Source organism: Bidens hawaiensis, unplaced genomic scaffold (genome assembly GCF_021521415.1).
Source record: "Bidens hawaiensis isolate Kalapana, Puna unplaced genomic scaffold, B.hawaiensis_p1.1 tig00046789_1, whole genome shotgun sequence".
In the NCBI taxonomy this organism is placed as follows: Eukaryota; Viridiplantae; Streptophyta; class Magnoliopsida; order Asterales; family Asteraceae; genus Bidens; species Bidens hawaiensis.
Genome location: NW_027506000.1, coordinates 46178 through 62454, shown reverse-complemented (window position 1 = coordinate 62454; position 16277 = coordinate 46178). Strand labels below are relative to the sequence as shown.

Here is a 16277-nt window from a genome sequence, read left to right as displayed (position 1 = left end):
CAAGTTATTACAAAATATAAAATAGCAAAACGTTAAAAAACAAAAACATAAATAAATCCCCATAACATGACATGGGAAGCTGGCTCTAGTTATATTAAGTTATAACATGGAAAGCTCAAACTAGTTATATAACATTTATCGAGTGCGTCAGTTCTGTGGCCACGATCATGAGTTGTTAATTTGTTTTGACTTCTTAAAAAATTATATTTTTAGTTTTACCATTATACTTTTGATAACATACGTTTTAACACCATTAAATATTCACTTAATTTACGTTCGTTAACTTATAAAATGATTTGTGTTGTTTTACTATTGATATATGTTGGAAATTGTGTTGTTTTGCGTGTAACCGTGTTATTTTATAAGTTAAAACTCTATCAAACATGGTTGTTTCACCATTATAATGGTACCAACACAGTTAAAAATTACAAACCAGCACCATATGTTCATTAGAATGAACACACATTACCGGAAAAAGGGAAAATATACGTAAATTAAAGAAAAATATGCTTGATTTTGTGATGTAAAATTTAAAATAGTAATCTTTTATTAGAAAGTTATTTACATTTAAAAATAAAATAAAATTTTTCAAAGGTAAGGTACTTATATGTCCATATTTACAGGTTTTTTTTTCTCAAGTACAGATTAAAATTTATTTACATTTCATTTATAAATAATTAAAAAGTTTTAAAGGTCAAAAAGGTACTCCCTTTATATTTACATCTTTCTTTTCTTTTTTTCTCAAAAACGTATATATTAAACAATTTTTTTACATTTAAAAAATATAAAAATTTGTAAAGGTCAAAAAGGTACTTATATGTCCTTTTATGTTAAACTAGATTTTCACCCGCCGCGTTGCGCCGAGGCAATTAAAAAAACCTCAATGTTGAAACCCGGGTATTTTACGTTGGTGAGTTGACGTGAATTCAGTTAATATCATTTACTTTTTTAATTACGATATAAACACCATTGGTAAAACTTTGGCGTCCAAAAAGTATATTTTCGTCAAACTAACATATAAAAAAGATAAATTATTTAAAACAAAGTTTGTTTGGTCAGTAAACCCGGCTGATGGTAAAACCCAAGCGTTGTCAGTCTGGGCATTGAGGCGGTAACTGGACACAGATTCGGTCGGTTTCGGCTATGTACGTTACGGTACCCGAGCTAAAAAAGGGGAAAATTATATAAAAATTGAGTGGACCAGTGGGGTTGTGTCGGACGGTAAACTCGAGCGTTGGTAAAACTAAGCGTTGTCAGTCCCGAACGTTGATACGTTGAGTCTATGCGAATTTGGTCGCTTTTCGTCACGCTAACAAAACGAAAACAAAAAACAAAATTGTGTGGACAAGTAGGGTGCCGCCAATGGGCCCAATGGCGACTTAGCGGCACCAAACTTGTAAATTATATATATTAGATAATTTCTCTCATTGTCATGGAACCTACTCGTCCCTCCCTCCTTTATTATCAAGATTGGATGAGACGGTTTCAATACTGCTAGTTTGAGTTCAATCGAAGTCCATTGAATATTCTTCTTACAATCTCCTAGTTTGATAATACTACATATTTGAAACCAACTCATAAATATGAACATACTATATATTATGTGGATTGAAACTATCTCATAACTTCATAACATGTTAATGTTATTTTAGTTTTTCATAACTAAACATGAAAAATAGAATATTTCTAGAAAACATCAAGCCGACATAAAAGGATATATTCTTCCTGTTTGAGACAATATATAATTATAATACACGAGCCATGAGGTTTCACTATTTAATTAATCTTTATACTACTAATACTATACTACCTTTATAAGATAAGCATTAACAAGATTTTCTGTTGAACACGTCGCTCACAAGCAAACACCATTGCCTTGAGTTACGTTAAAAACATTCTCACGGTGTTCTCACTTTAACTAATATAGCGATTGGTTTTAATAAAATAATGCAACCTTGATAGCTACCATATGAATTTAATGTGTTCGTATGTTATCAAAATGATGATGTGTTGGGGGTGAAGATCCGAACTAAGCACTTTGCTTTGTGCTTATATCAACTTATTATGACATGATAAACTCGTATTGAGGTGATTATTTCTTAAGAGTGGTCACTTAATTATTATATGTTGCAAACTTGCAATATATTGTTAAGAGTGGTCCCTTATTATGTTCAACTTATTAAACAACAAGAGCATGTTAACACAAACATGGTGTTAACATAATGTTGAGAAGGTACAAACCGTTAATTAGAAACGTATATGAGTTGGATTATATGATTGTCTTCATGACGACAAAATACAATATAAGAAGAATATTTGGCCACTAATCCTACCGTTAGAGCTATCATATTTTCATAAGTTAGATACATTACATAAGACCATTCATGTTACGACTCAAGCTCGAGCGGTGATTGATCTTGTGTTTCTAAAGACCTCTTATTCGTTTGGATCGTCATCATGATCACAAACAATCTTGTGATACATAATCATCTTTGGATATATGTTTACATGAGCTTCTTCTAATGATACCTAGGTTTCTTAGGTTTGACGGAATGGATGTGGGAAAATTTAATTTGGGATGAATTTTTCAGTCTGTGCATACCACAGGGATCGAAGGGAATCTTGTTCCCACCATCCCTATTTCTTCATTTTACCTCGCAATCATTTCTTCTCATCGGGTTATCCAAACAGTTGTCCCGAAACCACACCTGCCACCTCACCAATCTTTCTATCTTGATCCTATCGCGTATATATCATCGCTTAATTAATTAATAAACTAAAAGTGTTAGATTCTTTTTGACTAAAATAGAGCCATGACAACAGTTAATATCCTAGCCAAGTTGAGTATATATATATTATTGTCAAGTGTATATGTATTGTGAAGTTGCTGGTCCCTTTAATACCATCTTATTAAATTTGTGTTACCTAACAACGACAGAATAGTTTATGGCAATATCCAATTAACATCCTTTCACAATGTGAAAATGCTTTGACCTGATACACGTGTAACTAAAAACTAATTAAATAAGTAAAAAGGAAAATATAATACGTGTAGCTAAAAACTAATTGAATAAGTAAAAATGGAAAAATAATAAATATGACAAAAATCTTGTAATTATCATTATGATAATAAATAAATTTACATACGGCATCAAGTAAAATTGAATTAAATTCTTAGGAGAAATATTTATTTTAGATATGCAATAGTTTAATAATATTAAACCAGATATGGAGGTAGAGGTGGCTAGTTTATTTAATTATTTCTAAAGTCTTAATTTCTTGATTAAACCAAATCGGTTTGTCCTCGTATATGAATTCTCTTATAAGTCAATCACGTAGGATTATTATAATGGTTGTTCCGTTTGTGTTTACACCCATTAATTCAGAATAGGGAACCTGACACCTACAACATTCCGCGTTAAAATATCTATTCTCGTTTCTTTAATACTTTTTCTTATTAACCTATTTATAAATTTTGTTTAGTCTTTCACATGTTGTTCTTTATCTCTATCTTTAAATCCATTTTTTTCTCTTTCTTTTATTACTTAAGGTACAAATCCAAATTCTTAAAGCATAAACCCAAACGCTTAAAATACAAACACAAATATTTAATCTACAATATATTTAATAATATTATAATAAAATGATTCAATTACAATTAACAGACATGTAAGCGAGCAACAAACTGTGTCGTCATCCTTTTTTGAACGACAAAACTGATCCTACTGAAAACACAAAATAATGAGCCTTTATATTTGAATATACATTATTCAAGAATCTATAAAATCTAAAGATAAAAGTAGAGATATAAATAAAGAATAAAAATAGGACACATCTTTAGAATATGTGAATGTTTTCTTAATTAGTAAGTTTTACAATATTGACTTTAAACACAGTTATTAATCAGTAATTAAATTAACAAAAATAAAACTAAACAATTTTTAATTATGAATTTGGCTACGTTACGTCCAAAACAGAGATAAAGATGAGATATGGCCCAAAAAAAGGAGTCCTTGTCTTTATATATATAAAGTTATAAACTAAGAATCACAGCAGATCCTCATAACAAACTCCAATCTCTCTATTATATCATATCATATCTTCTGGTACTAGTCATTGTAAACACCATCATCCAAATTGATGGCTGATCATCATCCATTGTTGAGAGGTGGAAGAATCCATAGGAAGTACTTCCATGGCTTCTCCTCCTCTCAGATCCAATCCTTGGCATCCATCTGTGAAACTTTTATTCCTCCGATTCCTCCACCTCCGAACACCAATCAACCCGTTCGCGCGTTTTACGCCACTTCTGGATCCCAACCATCCGTTCCTCATGAGGTTTGACTTCTGTTTTTTTTTTAACGGCAAACTACACTGCTCCTAAACTAACTATTTTTCTATTTTTCTTGTAAGAAAGAAAATTTGGTTTTGATTTGTTTGATGTGACTTTTGATGGGTGATTCTGGTCTCTCTAACTGCATCCTTAATGTCAGAAACTTATGACGTATACAAACATGTTTGGTCAAGTGCCAAATAAGATTTAAGTAGAATGTGATTTTTGTCCTTATGGTTTATTCATATATATGTTTTTAGTCTAATAGTTTTAAATTTGTGATTTTTATCTTTATGGTTTCATTTCACTTGCAATTAAACTCGATCCCACTAGCCTCGTTAAGTATGGTCGTTAAACCTATCAGCGTGCCCCTCACGTGAGGGGCAGTTTTGTCATTTTTCTTACTAAATAAACCCTAATTTGTAAGCCCCTCGCGTGAGGGGCTGAGGTGTATCTTGGGAAAAAAGGACAAAATTGCCTCTCACGTGAGACGCAGCTGATGAGTTTAACTATCATACTTAATGGGGTTAGGGGGTCGGGTTTAATTGCAAGTGAAATGAAATCACATGAACGAAAATCAAAGATTTGAAACTATTTGACTAAAATCGTAAATTTAGACGAACTACAGATACGAAATCCGCAGTTTACTCACCTATTAATTAGTCCTGCCTCTTAATGATTGAGCACAAGATTATGAAACATCCCCCTTAGAGTTAGTTTTATAAAACTAATCTATTAAGAGAGTCGAGAAACAATTAAGTTGTATTCTTCTAATAGAAGTATTAAAAGGCAAACAACCTTTTAATTACATATTTAATTTTAAAAGTCTCAACTTGTTTGACATTGTGAGAGGGCCCACCACCACTTCGTCGGCTACGGAATAATCCGGATTTACACAAACAAGCATAGTATATGAACAAGAATGTATTTAATAAAACTTAATGACGTATTTATTTAATTGTCAAGCCACTAGGAATGTATTTAAGTTTTCCCTTTTTTTATTATATAGGCAAACAAACCAACCTATCTATCTAATCATGTTAAGCATTTACTCTAGATCTACTAGAAAAGTTTTAGTTAAGTTAATTCGGTCAACTAATAATATGTCTATCCACACCTTCTTAATTATTATAACCAATAAAAGAAGTATATTCAAGTAAAACATATAAGATTGTAAAAATGTTTCTCTAGCATATATTATATTATTATTTAATTAATGCTGTCTACATATTGGTTGGGTTGAATAATCTTGAATCGCCTTCTATAGGGCGACAAGTATGGCACCAACCGTTGTAGCGGTTTAAATCATGTATATATTAAAATGTTTTAAAATATGATCCAATCAACTAATCAATAAAACAACCAGTTTGATAAAACATTAATTGGTCCCAACAATTCTAAAACGTTAAACAACTTAAGGTTGACACACATGATTGTTAGGATGTTGATTTATAACCAACATTCAATGCAGGATACAACTTTTCATTAACGTGTTTAAATTAATGTCAAATCACGAGACTGATAAAGACATACTATTGATAATAAATATTTTTTATATGTAAATCTGAATATTTTTTTGTGTACACTCTTTTAGTTAGTCAATCAATTATTAATTAAATAAATCACGGGCGTAAATTAATCATAAAGACGTGATTTGTTAGATTGTTGTAGATGTCTAAGCGTAAGTGTGTGACTGTAAAATATTGTTTTTGTTAGGTTGCAGAGAAAATAGTGAAGAGATACCCCGCGGATGCAACATTCTTACTAAAAGTTATTCTGATACTGCTATCGACTCGATTAGGGACCCTTTTGCTTTGCGGTTTTGTTTGTTTGGATACGAAATGGCCATTCATTCACAGGTTTTCTGATTTGGATTTGAACAAGAGAGAAAAGATTCTATATAAATGGTCCAGCACCTACAACTCTATTATTCCAATTAGGGTTGTGTTCTTCATGCTCAAGCTTATGTCCTTCTACATCTTCTTCACCTTGGTAAGTTGAACAAAATATTATCACGGATTCACGGGTGTTAAATTGGGTCGTGTTTGAGGGTTGACGAGTCGAACTCAACACCAAAATAAAATCTCACATGAACCTGAACATGACACTAGTTTTAGCAGGCTGACATGAACATGATCTGTCTAACCCAGAAATTTATTTGTTTGTTTACTTTTTTTACATATTAAAAATAAAATTTTTAATCAAATACACACTTATGTATAAAATATTTCCTTTCAAACTATAAAACTTACGTTTCTCTTTAATCTTTTGAAATATAGAATAAAATGGTCAATTATTTTAAGTTATGACAAAAATAACATATTTAAGGGTCAACCCGAACACGATCCGTTTAGCTAAACGAGCTATGGATTCAACAGGAAATTGATCCGGTTAAACTAAACTCAAGCCTGCGAATTTCGTGTAAATAATATATGAATGTATGTACACCTACTTATGTAATAATATTTTTCTTGTTAGACTGATGAAAACTCACAAAATCCTTCATGGGAAGCGATCGGGTACGATGCCCCCAAACGACCAAATAATGCCTCGGTGAAGCCACGGGAACAAAGACCGCTCGATAAGGGTGTTGTAGAAACAGAGAAAGAAAGTGATACAACCTTCATGGAGTCTGTGAAAAGCAAAGGTCTTGAAGTGAAAGATTCTGAAGACGGGTTTTACGACGTCAAATGTGACGTTGTGATCGTTGGTTCTGGTTGTGGTGGCGGTGTTGCAGCAGCGGTTCTTGCTAGTGCTGGCCACAAGGTGGTGGTGGTGGAGAAAGGTCATTATTTTGTTCCCGAAGATTACTCGCTCCTCGAAGGTCCATCGATGGACGAGTTATACGAAAACGGTGGGATATTATCGACTTTAGACGGGAAGATTAATATTTTGGCCGGATCGACTGTTGGTGGCGGCTCCGCTGTGAACTGGTCGGCCGCCATTAAGACGCCGGATGATGTGCTCAAAAACTGGGCGGTGGATAAGAAGATTCCAATGTATGGAACCGAAGATTATCGATCCGCGATGGAAGTTGTGTGCGAGCGGATTGGTGTTACTAATAATAGTAAAGAGGGGTTTCAGAACAATGCGCTCCGTCGCGGTTGTGAGAATCTCGGGTTGACGGTGGAGTCGATTCCACAAAACGCGTCGGAGGATCATTATTGCGGTTCGTGTTGTTACGGGTGTAAAAATGGGGATAAAAAAGGAACAGATTCGACGTGGCTCGTGGATGCAGTTGAAAACCGTGCGGTTATTTTCACCGGGTGCAAAGTGGAAAAGTTTGTATTCGAAGAAACCGACGGTCGGAAAAGATGTCGTGGCATACTTGCCCACCCCGAAAGCAGTACCATCACAAGAAAACTTCGGATCAAAGCACGAGTAACAGTTTCTGCAGGCGGGTCCCTCTTGACACCGCCATTGATGATTTCAAGCGGGCTCACGAACCGCCACATCGGTCGGAACTTACACGTCCACCCTGTTTTACTAGCGTGGGGATACTTCCCGCCAGGTGCTCCTGGAACACATGACGGGAAGTGTTACGAGGGAGGAATCATTACCTCCCTCCATAAAGTCAAATCACTCGAAGACTCGTCAACCCGTGCAATAGTAGAAGTCGCCTCCATGGGGCCTGCATCATTCGCAGCTTTGTTCCCATGGGTCTCGGGCGCCGACATGAAAGACTATATGGTCAAATACCCGAGAATCACAAAGCTTTTCTCATTAGTTCGGGATCAAAGCTCGGGTCAAGTCCTAGAGGAAGGGAAAGTAACTTACAAGTTAAATGAAGTCGATAAAGAGAACATGAAAACGGGCTTACGACAAGCGTTGCGGATTTTGGTAGCCGCGGGAGCAGAAGAAGTAGGAACATTCCGGAACGACAGTCAACGAATAAAATGTGACGGCCTTAAAAGCGCCGACTTGGAAGAGTTTCTAGACACCGTGATCGCCCCAGGTGGACCGAAATCTAGAGAAGAAAAGTGGACGAGTTATTGTTCCGCTCATCAAATGGGGAGTTGTAGACTGGGGAGCAATGAAGATGAAGGCGGCGTTGATGTCAACGGTCAAAGCTGGGAAGCGAAAGGGTTGTACGTCTGCGACGGTAGTTTACTACCGACGGCTCTCGGTGTGAATCCGATGATTACTATAGAGTCGACGGCGTATTGCGTAGCGAAGAACATAGTTCAGTCATTGGAGAAAGGGATGTTTTCCGATTGATTTTGTAAGCATTGTATTAGTACATGGTTATTGTATAATTAAACAAATAAACTAATGTGGATGTGTTTACAATAAGTTATGTATACAGTTTTTGATCTTTCATCCATGAAGGTTTTTTGGCTTTGTAGTAAAAATGTGCTATTAGCTGCACTAACTCATCGGCTGTTCGCGACTCTGCATATCACAAATCCGAATTACGATCAGATGATTGTCACTTAAAAGAATGTTATATATGATATCAAATGACTAAAAGTATTCTTACGTGTTTCCCTGTAAATGATTCTGTTCCCTCGTAAAAACAGAATTTGTGGGCAATCGCGAACCATAAGAGCATAAGCAAGGTCTGTCTCAAGATTCATGTCAAGCTTCACCGTCTACATTCACAAACCAGTACAGTTAAAACAACTAACAACCTTTATTTATAAGTATTTTAACTTGTTAACTTATAAAACAATATAATAAATACTCAAGCCCATTGCTCAATCGACAGTCCAGTTGGAAACGTATTTTAAAACCAAGCTAACTAGTCAAATTTGGTTAAATTTCGAGCCACGTAAACGATAGCGACAAGCTACCAATACGCAACGTAGTAATAGCGTTAAAACTTTGTAACATACCCGAGGTGGCAGACGATCTTTTGCATTCCAATACACCTTAGCAGCCTTCTCTAACTCTTTTAAGGCCTTCCAATTTTCTTTTGCCCTATAAAGCCCACAAAGCAAATCAATAATAACACAACTGGAGTCAACATTAAGGCTTGGATCAAATACAAATGAGATATATCGTGCGGAACATACTAATTGAAGAAGCAAAGGATACCACAACATATAAGTAGCGTAAAAATAATTACGCTACAATTTATAAGTATTCTAATTATTAATAACATGGTTTTAAAAATCCCAACTAGGCTCCGTTAATCGCCAGCTCCTACCCTACTGATTAGTTGTCCATTAATCGCTATTTAGTCAAACTCGGTCAAAATTTAAAATTTTATATATAACATTTTGGTATATATTTGTATATTTCAAAAACTACATATAAATTCCAATCTTCTTAATCCCGATTAATAGTCTATACCCCACCGCTAGACTAGCGCCTAATTTATACTATAATTTTGTTTGTATGATAACTCGACCCTTAACACTAATAGTAATATGTTATTATATCTAAACACCTCTTAAATGCATACAAACATAATCACTTAACAAAAGTTTACAGTAACTTACCGATTATACCGTTCAAACACGAGCACAATCAACGGGCTAGGGTGAAACGCAAACGCCTCCCACTCCAAACAATTAATCTCCTTAACCAAATTATCATCCAACTCCCCTTCCCAATCAATCACAACCCCATCATCCCCAACCACATTCTTAATCGGGTGCTTCTCGAAATACTCCGACGCCCTAATTCCCCACCCGGTCTCCGCATCCACCGGCCAATCCGGGTCCTCTTCTTCCACCACCATCCCCTTCTTCTTATCCTCTTCAATACCCTCATCATCCATTTCATCAAAAACATCAACTTTATCCTTAATTACGTTGATTACATCGGAATTTTGCTCTCGGATGGCGGCGAATGTTTCTTCGAGTGAGCTGCGCATGAAATCTTCGACTGCGGATGCTTTGGATGGGCGGCCGCGGCGGGGTTTTTTGGGGATTGTGGTTGGGAAGGGTTTTGGGTCATCTTTGATTTGGGTTTTGTCTGTGGGTGATTTGGAGGTTTTTTTATTCTTATTATTATTATTATTGTCATTTGAATTGAATCTTGTGAAATTGCTAGTGGGATTAGACGATTGGTGGTGAAATGAAGATTAAGATTAAGATTAAGATGATGAATTGATTTTCTGTGCGTGGAGAATTGGGTGAATGTGTGAAAATGGAGGTTAGGGTTTAAGGCCATTGTCACAGGGTTCAGTGTTCATACAAGAAATAAATGATAAATTTTGAGGTTTATCATTTGAATTTATGGTTTATGTTTGATATTTAATAATATTTTATCAAAAATATTGAATTTGGTCTAGCTGAGCCTGAGCTAAAATTATGGGCCACATTCTTTGGGCCAGAGGTGAGGAATTTTTTTTTCTCTAACTAGTGGTGTATAGTGTAGAGGTGCACAGAAAACCTGTACCGGAACCGGACCCGAAAAAAAATACCCGGAACCGGTTTTTTAATACCCGGGTATTCTATACCTGAAACCGGAACTGACCCTACCCGTAGGGTATGGATAGGGTATGCATTTTGAGCTCAATACCCGTACCCGGAACCGTACCCGATTAATACCCGTAGATACCCGAAACCGGTCATCCCCTATACCCATACTCGGTTATACCCGATACCCGATACCAATTTTCTAATACCCGAAATAATACAGGAGTTTTTATAGTATTTTATGTTTACTTCACTACTTTTATGTTTAAGTTTTTAAAAAATGCATATTATTAAGTAAATAATTTGTACTTAAGTGGATTTACGGTTTTTGTAATATAGTTTAAATTTTTATAAATTACAGAGCAAATCTAAGTTTTAAACAAACTTAAAAATGTATAAAAAAAATTATAAATTCAAAACCAGATATTAATACCCGGTCGTACCCGGACACATACGCGGTTCCAATACCCGAACCCGATCATACCCTACCCGGGTACATAGGGTTGAGTTTTTCTCCCCAATACCCTACCCGAACCTTACCCGATTTCTCTCAATACCCGATTTTCTAATACCCGATCATACCCGAACCCGGCTATTAGAGAAAACCCGATTTGTGCACCTCTAGTATAGTGTATACTGATAGAGTTGCATAACCGGGTATTTTCATGCACAACCAGTTATGGGTATGGTCAACAAAAGTCAAAATCGGGTCGCGTAGGAACCGGTTCCGGGTATATCGGATTTTTGACCAGTTTTCCGGGTTTTTTCGGGTTTTGACCGGGTATTGGTGAAACCGGTTCAAGCGGGTCCGGGTCGGTTCCAATTCCGGGGAGAAACCCAAATCCCGGTCCGTACAGGCATGCATGCGGGTAGAGTAGGGTCGAGTCCAGAATCGTTTTTTTTTTTGCACCTCTAGTTGTGTAGGTGCATACTCTGAAGAGGGGAAGAGTGTTGGTGGTGGTGACTGGTGTTCATCTCCGGTGTATTGAAGTGGCCAGAACTGCCAGGAAGTAGGTCGGAGAAGATGCCTTGATATTGTTGTGGGTTCGTTTAACTATTAATATAACATTCTTGTTTTTATGTTTTATTGATTCGTTAGCAATTTATTAGTTATAGAGCATCCACAACAAGCTTCTTTTCCTTAAGTTTGGATATACATGGCAATGGGCAAACTTGAATTACACAAACCTTCTTGTTGTGGAGTGAAAGTTTTGGATGTAAAGTCCTTTCTTACACAAACTTCTAAAGAACCAATGATGTAGCACCCCCTCTCACATGCACACACGTATATATTATACGTATACACATTTAATATTATTTTAATGGGGTTTGTAGAGGTTTGTTGTTGTGGAAGAAAATTTGTGTTTTTAAGAAAAGTTTGAAATATAATGTGACGATGATATGACGGTTTGTATGAATTTGTTGTTGTAGATGCTATAGAGACATTTTAAACCGTTTAAATAGGGTAAAAATGTGTAATTTTCAATGAACAAGGGAAATATATGATTGTTTGTTCTGGTTGGTGATATATACAATTTATAGTGTTTAGTGATGGGAAGTATACAATAAAAAAACAAAAAATAATAAAACAAAAACAAAAAAAAAACATTTTTAAGGCAGTTTAGATAGGAATCAGTAGGTAATGTATATGAAGCATGTAGAGTTCAAATTAGGTAGAAACAGATAGGCCACCCACCACTCAATCGAACCATAGGGTAGTCCAACACATGTTTAGGATACAAAAATCATCACCTAAACTTATGATCAGATTTCAAAGAACACATTATTATATAATACATTTGAGAAGTTTGGTGCCGCTAAGTGCCCATTGGGCCACTTGGCGGCACCATACTAGTCAAGTATCTATTTATCAGTTTTAGTAGACGTAACGAATGTGGCGAAAACCTGTAGACCACCCCGCGCATTGTTTTAGTTCTTATACGTTAACGAAAACCGACTGAATGCCAAATTTGTATTTATTTATTTGTTTTAGTTCAGTACCGTAACGAACGTGACGAAAACTGGCCGAATTCACGTAGACTCACCACCTCAACGTCTGGGACCGGCAACACTCAGGTTTTACTAACGCTCGAGTTTTTCCAACAGACAACACCTATTGGTCCACCTTAATTTTCATATTTTTTTGTTTTAGTCCCGATATCATCAGACACGTAACCAAAACCGATCAATTTCACGTAAAATTAACGCATCAACACTCGAGACCGACAACACTTGTGTTTTATCACCACGCGGTTTTTACCAACATGCCCGGCGCAACGCGCCGGGTAAAACACTAGTTCTATATAACTCTATTGAACTAGCATTGGAAATTAAAAAATGGTTACTCACAAAGTGTAACACACAGAAGCAGTTTTTTTTTTAAATCATCAAGCACCACCTCTTCATCAACTAAAAGTCAAGTTCATATAGATTAGAATAAGTAAAATGAAAAGCAAACTGACCCAATAAGGCAATAATCCATTATCTTTAATCATGGCGTTAAACTTAAACGAACAAAATGAAACAAAACAAAAAATGAAACACACATGTACTTAATTAACTGAAACTTAAATGTGCATGGGAGACAAAATCCAATTTAATAATGTATCTTTGAAAACCTTAAATCGGATGTACATCAAGTTTGGTTTTAAACCGGTTTTAGTCAACAAAAGTCAAAATTGGCTCTTAGAAAACCAGTTTGTGATATAAAAACCTTAACATATCGGTACTCATTAGAGTTGGTTCAAAACTAGTAAAGGTTGGATTAATATTAATCAATAGCTGGGCCTGGGCTTATATTATGGGCCGCATTCTTTAGGCCATGGTTATTTTTTCTAAACCTGTTGGGTTTGATACCAGTTTTGGTCAACAAAAGGTCAAAGTCGGTTGGAAACCGGTTTTTGTGTCTCTCTCACCCTATAACCGGTTTTTGATTAATTAGTTGGTTAGTTTTAAATAAAAAGCTTGATTGTGGTAAATCATGGCTTTATTATTGGAGTAAGGACAAAAGAACAGAAGGCTACTATCATCATTAAAGTCATCACAATCAGTTGGTAAGATCTACAAACCCAATTACAAGTTTAATTGACGTTTAAAAACTAACCTCTAAGAATGACCTGGCAAGAAAACTAATCGATTGTTAAACCTAATGATTAGTTAATTAGTAAGACTTGTAAGGAAACAAGTCTGGAATGGTCACAAAAACTTTGGCTTGGAATCGGTAGAAATAGTGTTGATTAGTAAGGAAGCACAACCGTGCTTGACATAAAAACACATGATCACGAGTGTGTCTAAACACAGTTCGAGAAAGAGCTCGAAACCCCAAAGTTTGAATCTAGGAAATGTTGATTTTTTATGTGGGAAGTTTGTAACACTATTTTACATGTAGAATTATACAAATAGTGTTACAAGCTTTTAAGGCGATTACCAAAAGTTTGTATAACTCTAGGTCCACGATTTCCATAAGAGAACCAAGACTTCTTAACATTGGCATGCTATGAAAACGATTATTATTTCAATTACGCTACTTGGTTGTTGAAGAAACACCAGTCGAAACCCCGACAGATTACGAGTAACCTGAGGGTTAGATAGACGTTTCCCACGAGGGGTTAATTCCGGCAAGATGGTTCTTCCGATAACCTGCAAAACAGACACCGTGAGCTCGTCACTAAGAAAGGGGGGGGGGGGGTTCCTCCTTGTGACCACCCTCCGGCGTGAGAATCAGTCTATATTACTCTTTGAATATAAAAGTATATTAAGAATACTAGAGCAGTTATCAGGTAAATTATACAAGATATTAGATGATGAAATGATAATACCATTTGATGTCTTTTATAGCCGAAGGTGGGTTTCCAAGGAGGTTTAGCCGGCCTAGTACTCTGCCAACTGTGGCCTACACACGTGCTCTGCTGGTAATTGGTGGATAGGCAGCGGCTGATAGTGACCAGGCGTGCTGTTTACTTTTCCTTTTCCACCAACTACAGGCTAGGCACGTGGTATGGCAGGAGTTGGTGAGCAGGCGGCGGCTATTGGTCACAGTGCTGTGGCGTGTTGTCTGCCATGCTGCTGTCAGTGAGCTGTCGTATCCTTGGTCAGATCTTTTGTCCATACCTCGTCAGGTATCACACAAAAGATCCTCCATTATTATACGGACTGGCTCATTTAGGCGGGAGTTTTCCCCCTCCCGCCTTTATGCGGGAATGTTCCCGACTTTGCTCATTCCTTCTTCAGGTGACTACTGAATTATTACGAGTTTGAGCCTTATGCGTGTAGCCATGCTGCGCGGGTGGCCAGTCCCTAATGGCGGGTATCCGCACCTGCGGGAACAGGCGGATACTTGGAAACCATATGGAGGCATTTCCTGCGGGACCAGCTTGCGTACCGCATGTGAGGTCGTCACAACTCTGAGCGTGGTGGGTCCTGCGGGTTTGGTAAGTCGCGGCGCAGACGTCCCTATGGTGAAGTCTGCGGGTTCAACTGCGCAGACGTCCGTTTAAGGAGTCTTGCGTGTTCAACTGCGCAGACGTCTCCTTTTAAGGGAGTCTTGCGGGTCCTAACCACCTCTGCTGGGACCTACCTCTTCAAGTCCCCCCAGTCCAATGTTCTTCTCATGAATGTTTAATAAAGTGAGGTGAACTTTTGGACTTAAGCAAGGGGTTTTTGAAAAGGGTTTAGTTTTTATGGGTTTTCCGCGGGAAGTCTTACCCACGGGTTTCCCAATGTCACGCAGAATTTCCCAATGTTCTGCTTGATCTCTGGGATGATGCGGATAGGTCTGTAACCTCCCCGCAAGTCAGGAGCGTTTAGAACCTTTTGTGTAGATTCTCCATGAGGTCTTGGTGGTTTTGAACATAGTGATCAATCATGTTATAACCACCAATTCCATCCTGAAGTTTCAAACAATCTAGTTCTTGACGTTCCCGCTATGCGGGGATGTTAATCCCGTTTCTGCAAGCATGGCCCAGAAGATCCTTCTTGGTTTCAATTCCCATGGAGTGCTCGGTATGCGAAGGGTTTTGCCTTGACGCTGTACCCGCACTTCGTCTTAATAGTTACTTTACTCCCAAGGTATCCCTGGCTTCAAATCCCTGCAGGTGCTAGGTTCGTGAAGGGTTTTGCCTTGACACTGTACCCGCACCTGACTTATGGTTGCCGAGGTGTTCCTGGCGTTTAATCCCCTGCGAGCGCTAGGTATGTGAAGGGTTTTGCCTTAACACTGTACCCGCGCCCGACTTACAATTGGGTGCCGAGGTGTGACTTTTTACGGGTGTTAGGTATGTGAAGGGTTTTGCCTTAACACTGTACCTGTGCCCGTTTTGTAGTTGGGTGGAATGCCAAGATATTCTCGGCTTCGCTTCCCTGTGGGTGCTAGGTATGTGAAGGGTTTTGCCTTAACACTGTACCCGCACCTCACTTCATAGTTGGGTATTCTTGGTCTCTGTTCCCTGCGGGTGCTAGGTATGTGAAGGGTTTTGCCTTAACACTGTACCCACAGCCGACTTACGGTCAACTGGATAGCCAGGGTAAGGGGTTTTTCCCGCTTACTTTTCGAATCTTTGGGATTTGCGCATGCATAT

At 37.2% G+C, this 16277-nt stretch overlaps 2 protein-coding genes across 2 annotated transcripts; one reads left to right on the top strand and one right to left on the bottom strand.

Moving 5' to 3' along the window:
- The first annotated feature begins 4073 nt into the window (after nt 1–4073).
- Nucleotides 4074–8657, top strand: LOC143616317 (long-chain-alcohol oxidase FAO2-like). Its single transcript, XM_077089183.1, has 3 exons — nt 4074–4338; nt 6050–6325; nt 6812–8657. The coding sequence occupies exons 1-3, from the start codon at nt 4141–4143 to the stop codon at nt 8549–8551; spliced, it is 2214 nt and encodes a 737-aa protein (XP_076945298.1). The 5' UTR covers nt 4074–4140; the 3' UTR covers nt 8552–8657.
- LOC143616318 (thioredoxin-like fold domain-containing protein MRL7, chloroplastic) lies at nt 8571–10264 on the bottom strand. Its single transcript, XM_077089184.1, has 4 exons — nt 9778–10264; nt 9169–9253; nt 8814–8925; nt 8571–8725 (listed from the first exon to the last, which is right to left on the bottom strand). The coding sequence occupies exons 1-4, from the start codon at nt 10152–10154 to the stop codon at nt 8628–8630; spliced, it is 672 nt and encodes a 223-aa protein (XP_076945299.1). The 5' UTR covers nt 10155–10264; the 3' UTR covers nt 8571–8627.
- Between the last annotated feature and the right edge of the window lie 6013 nt (nt 10265–16277).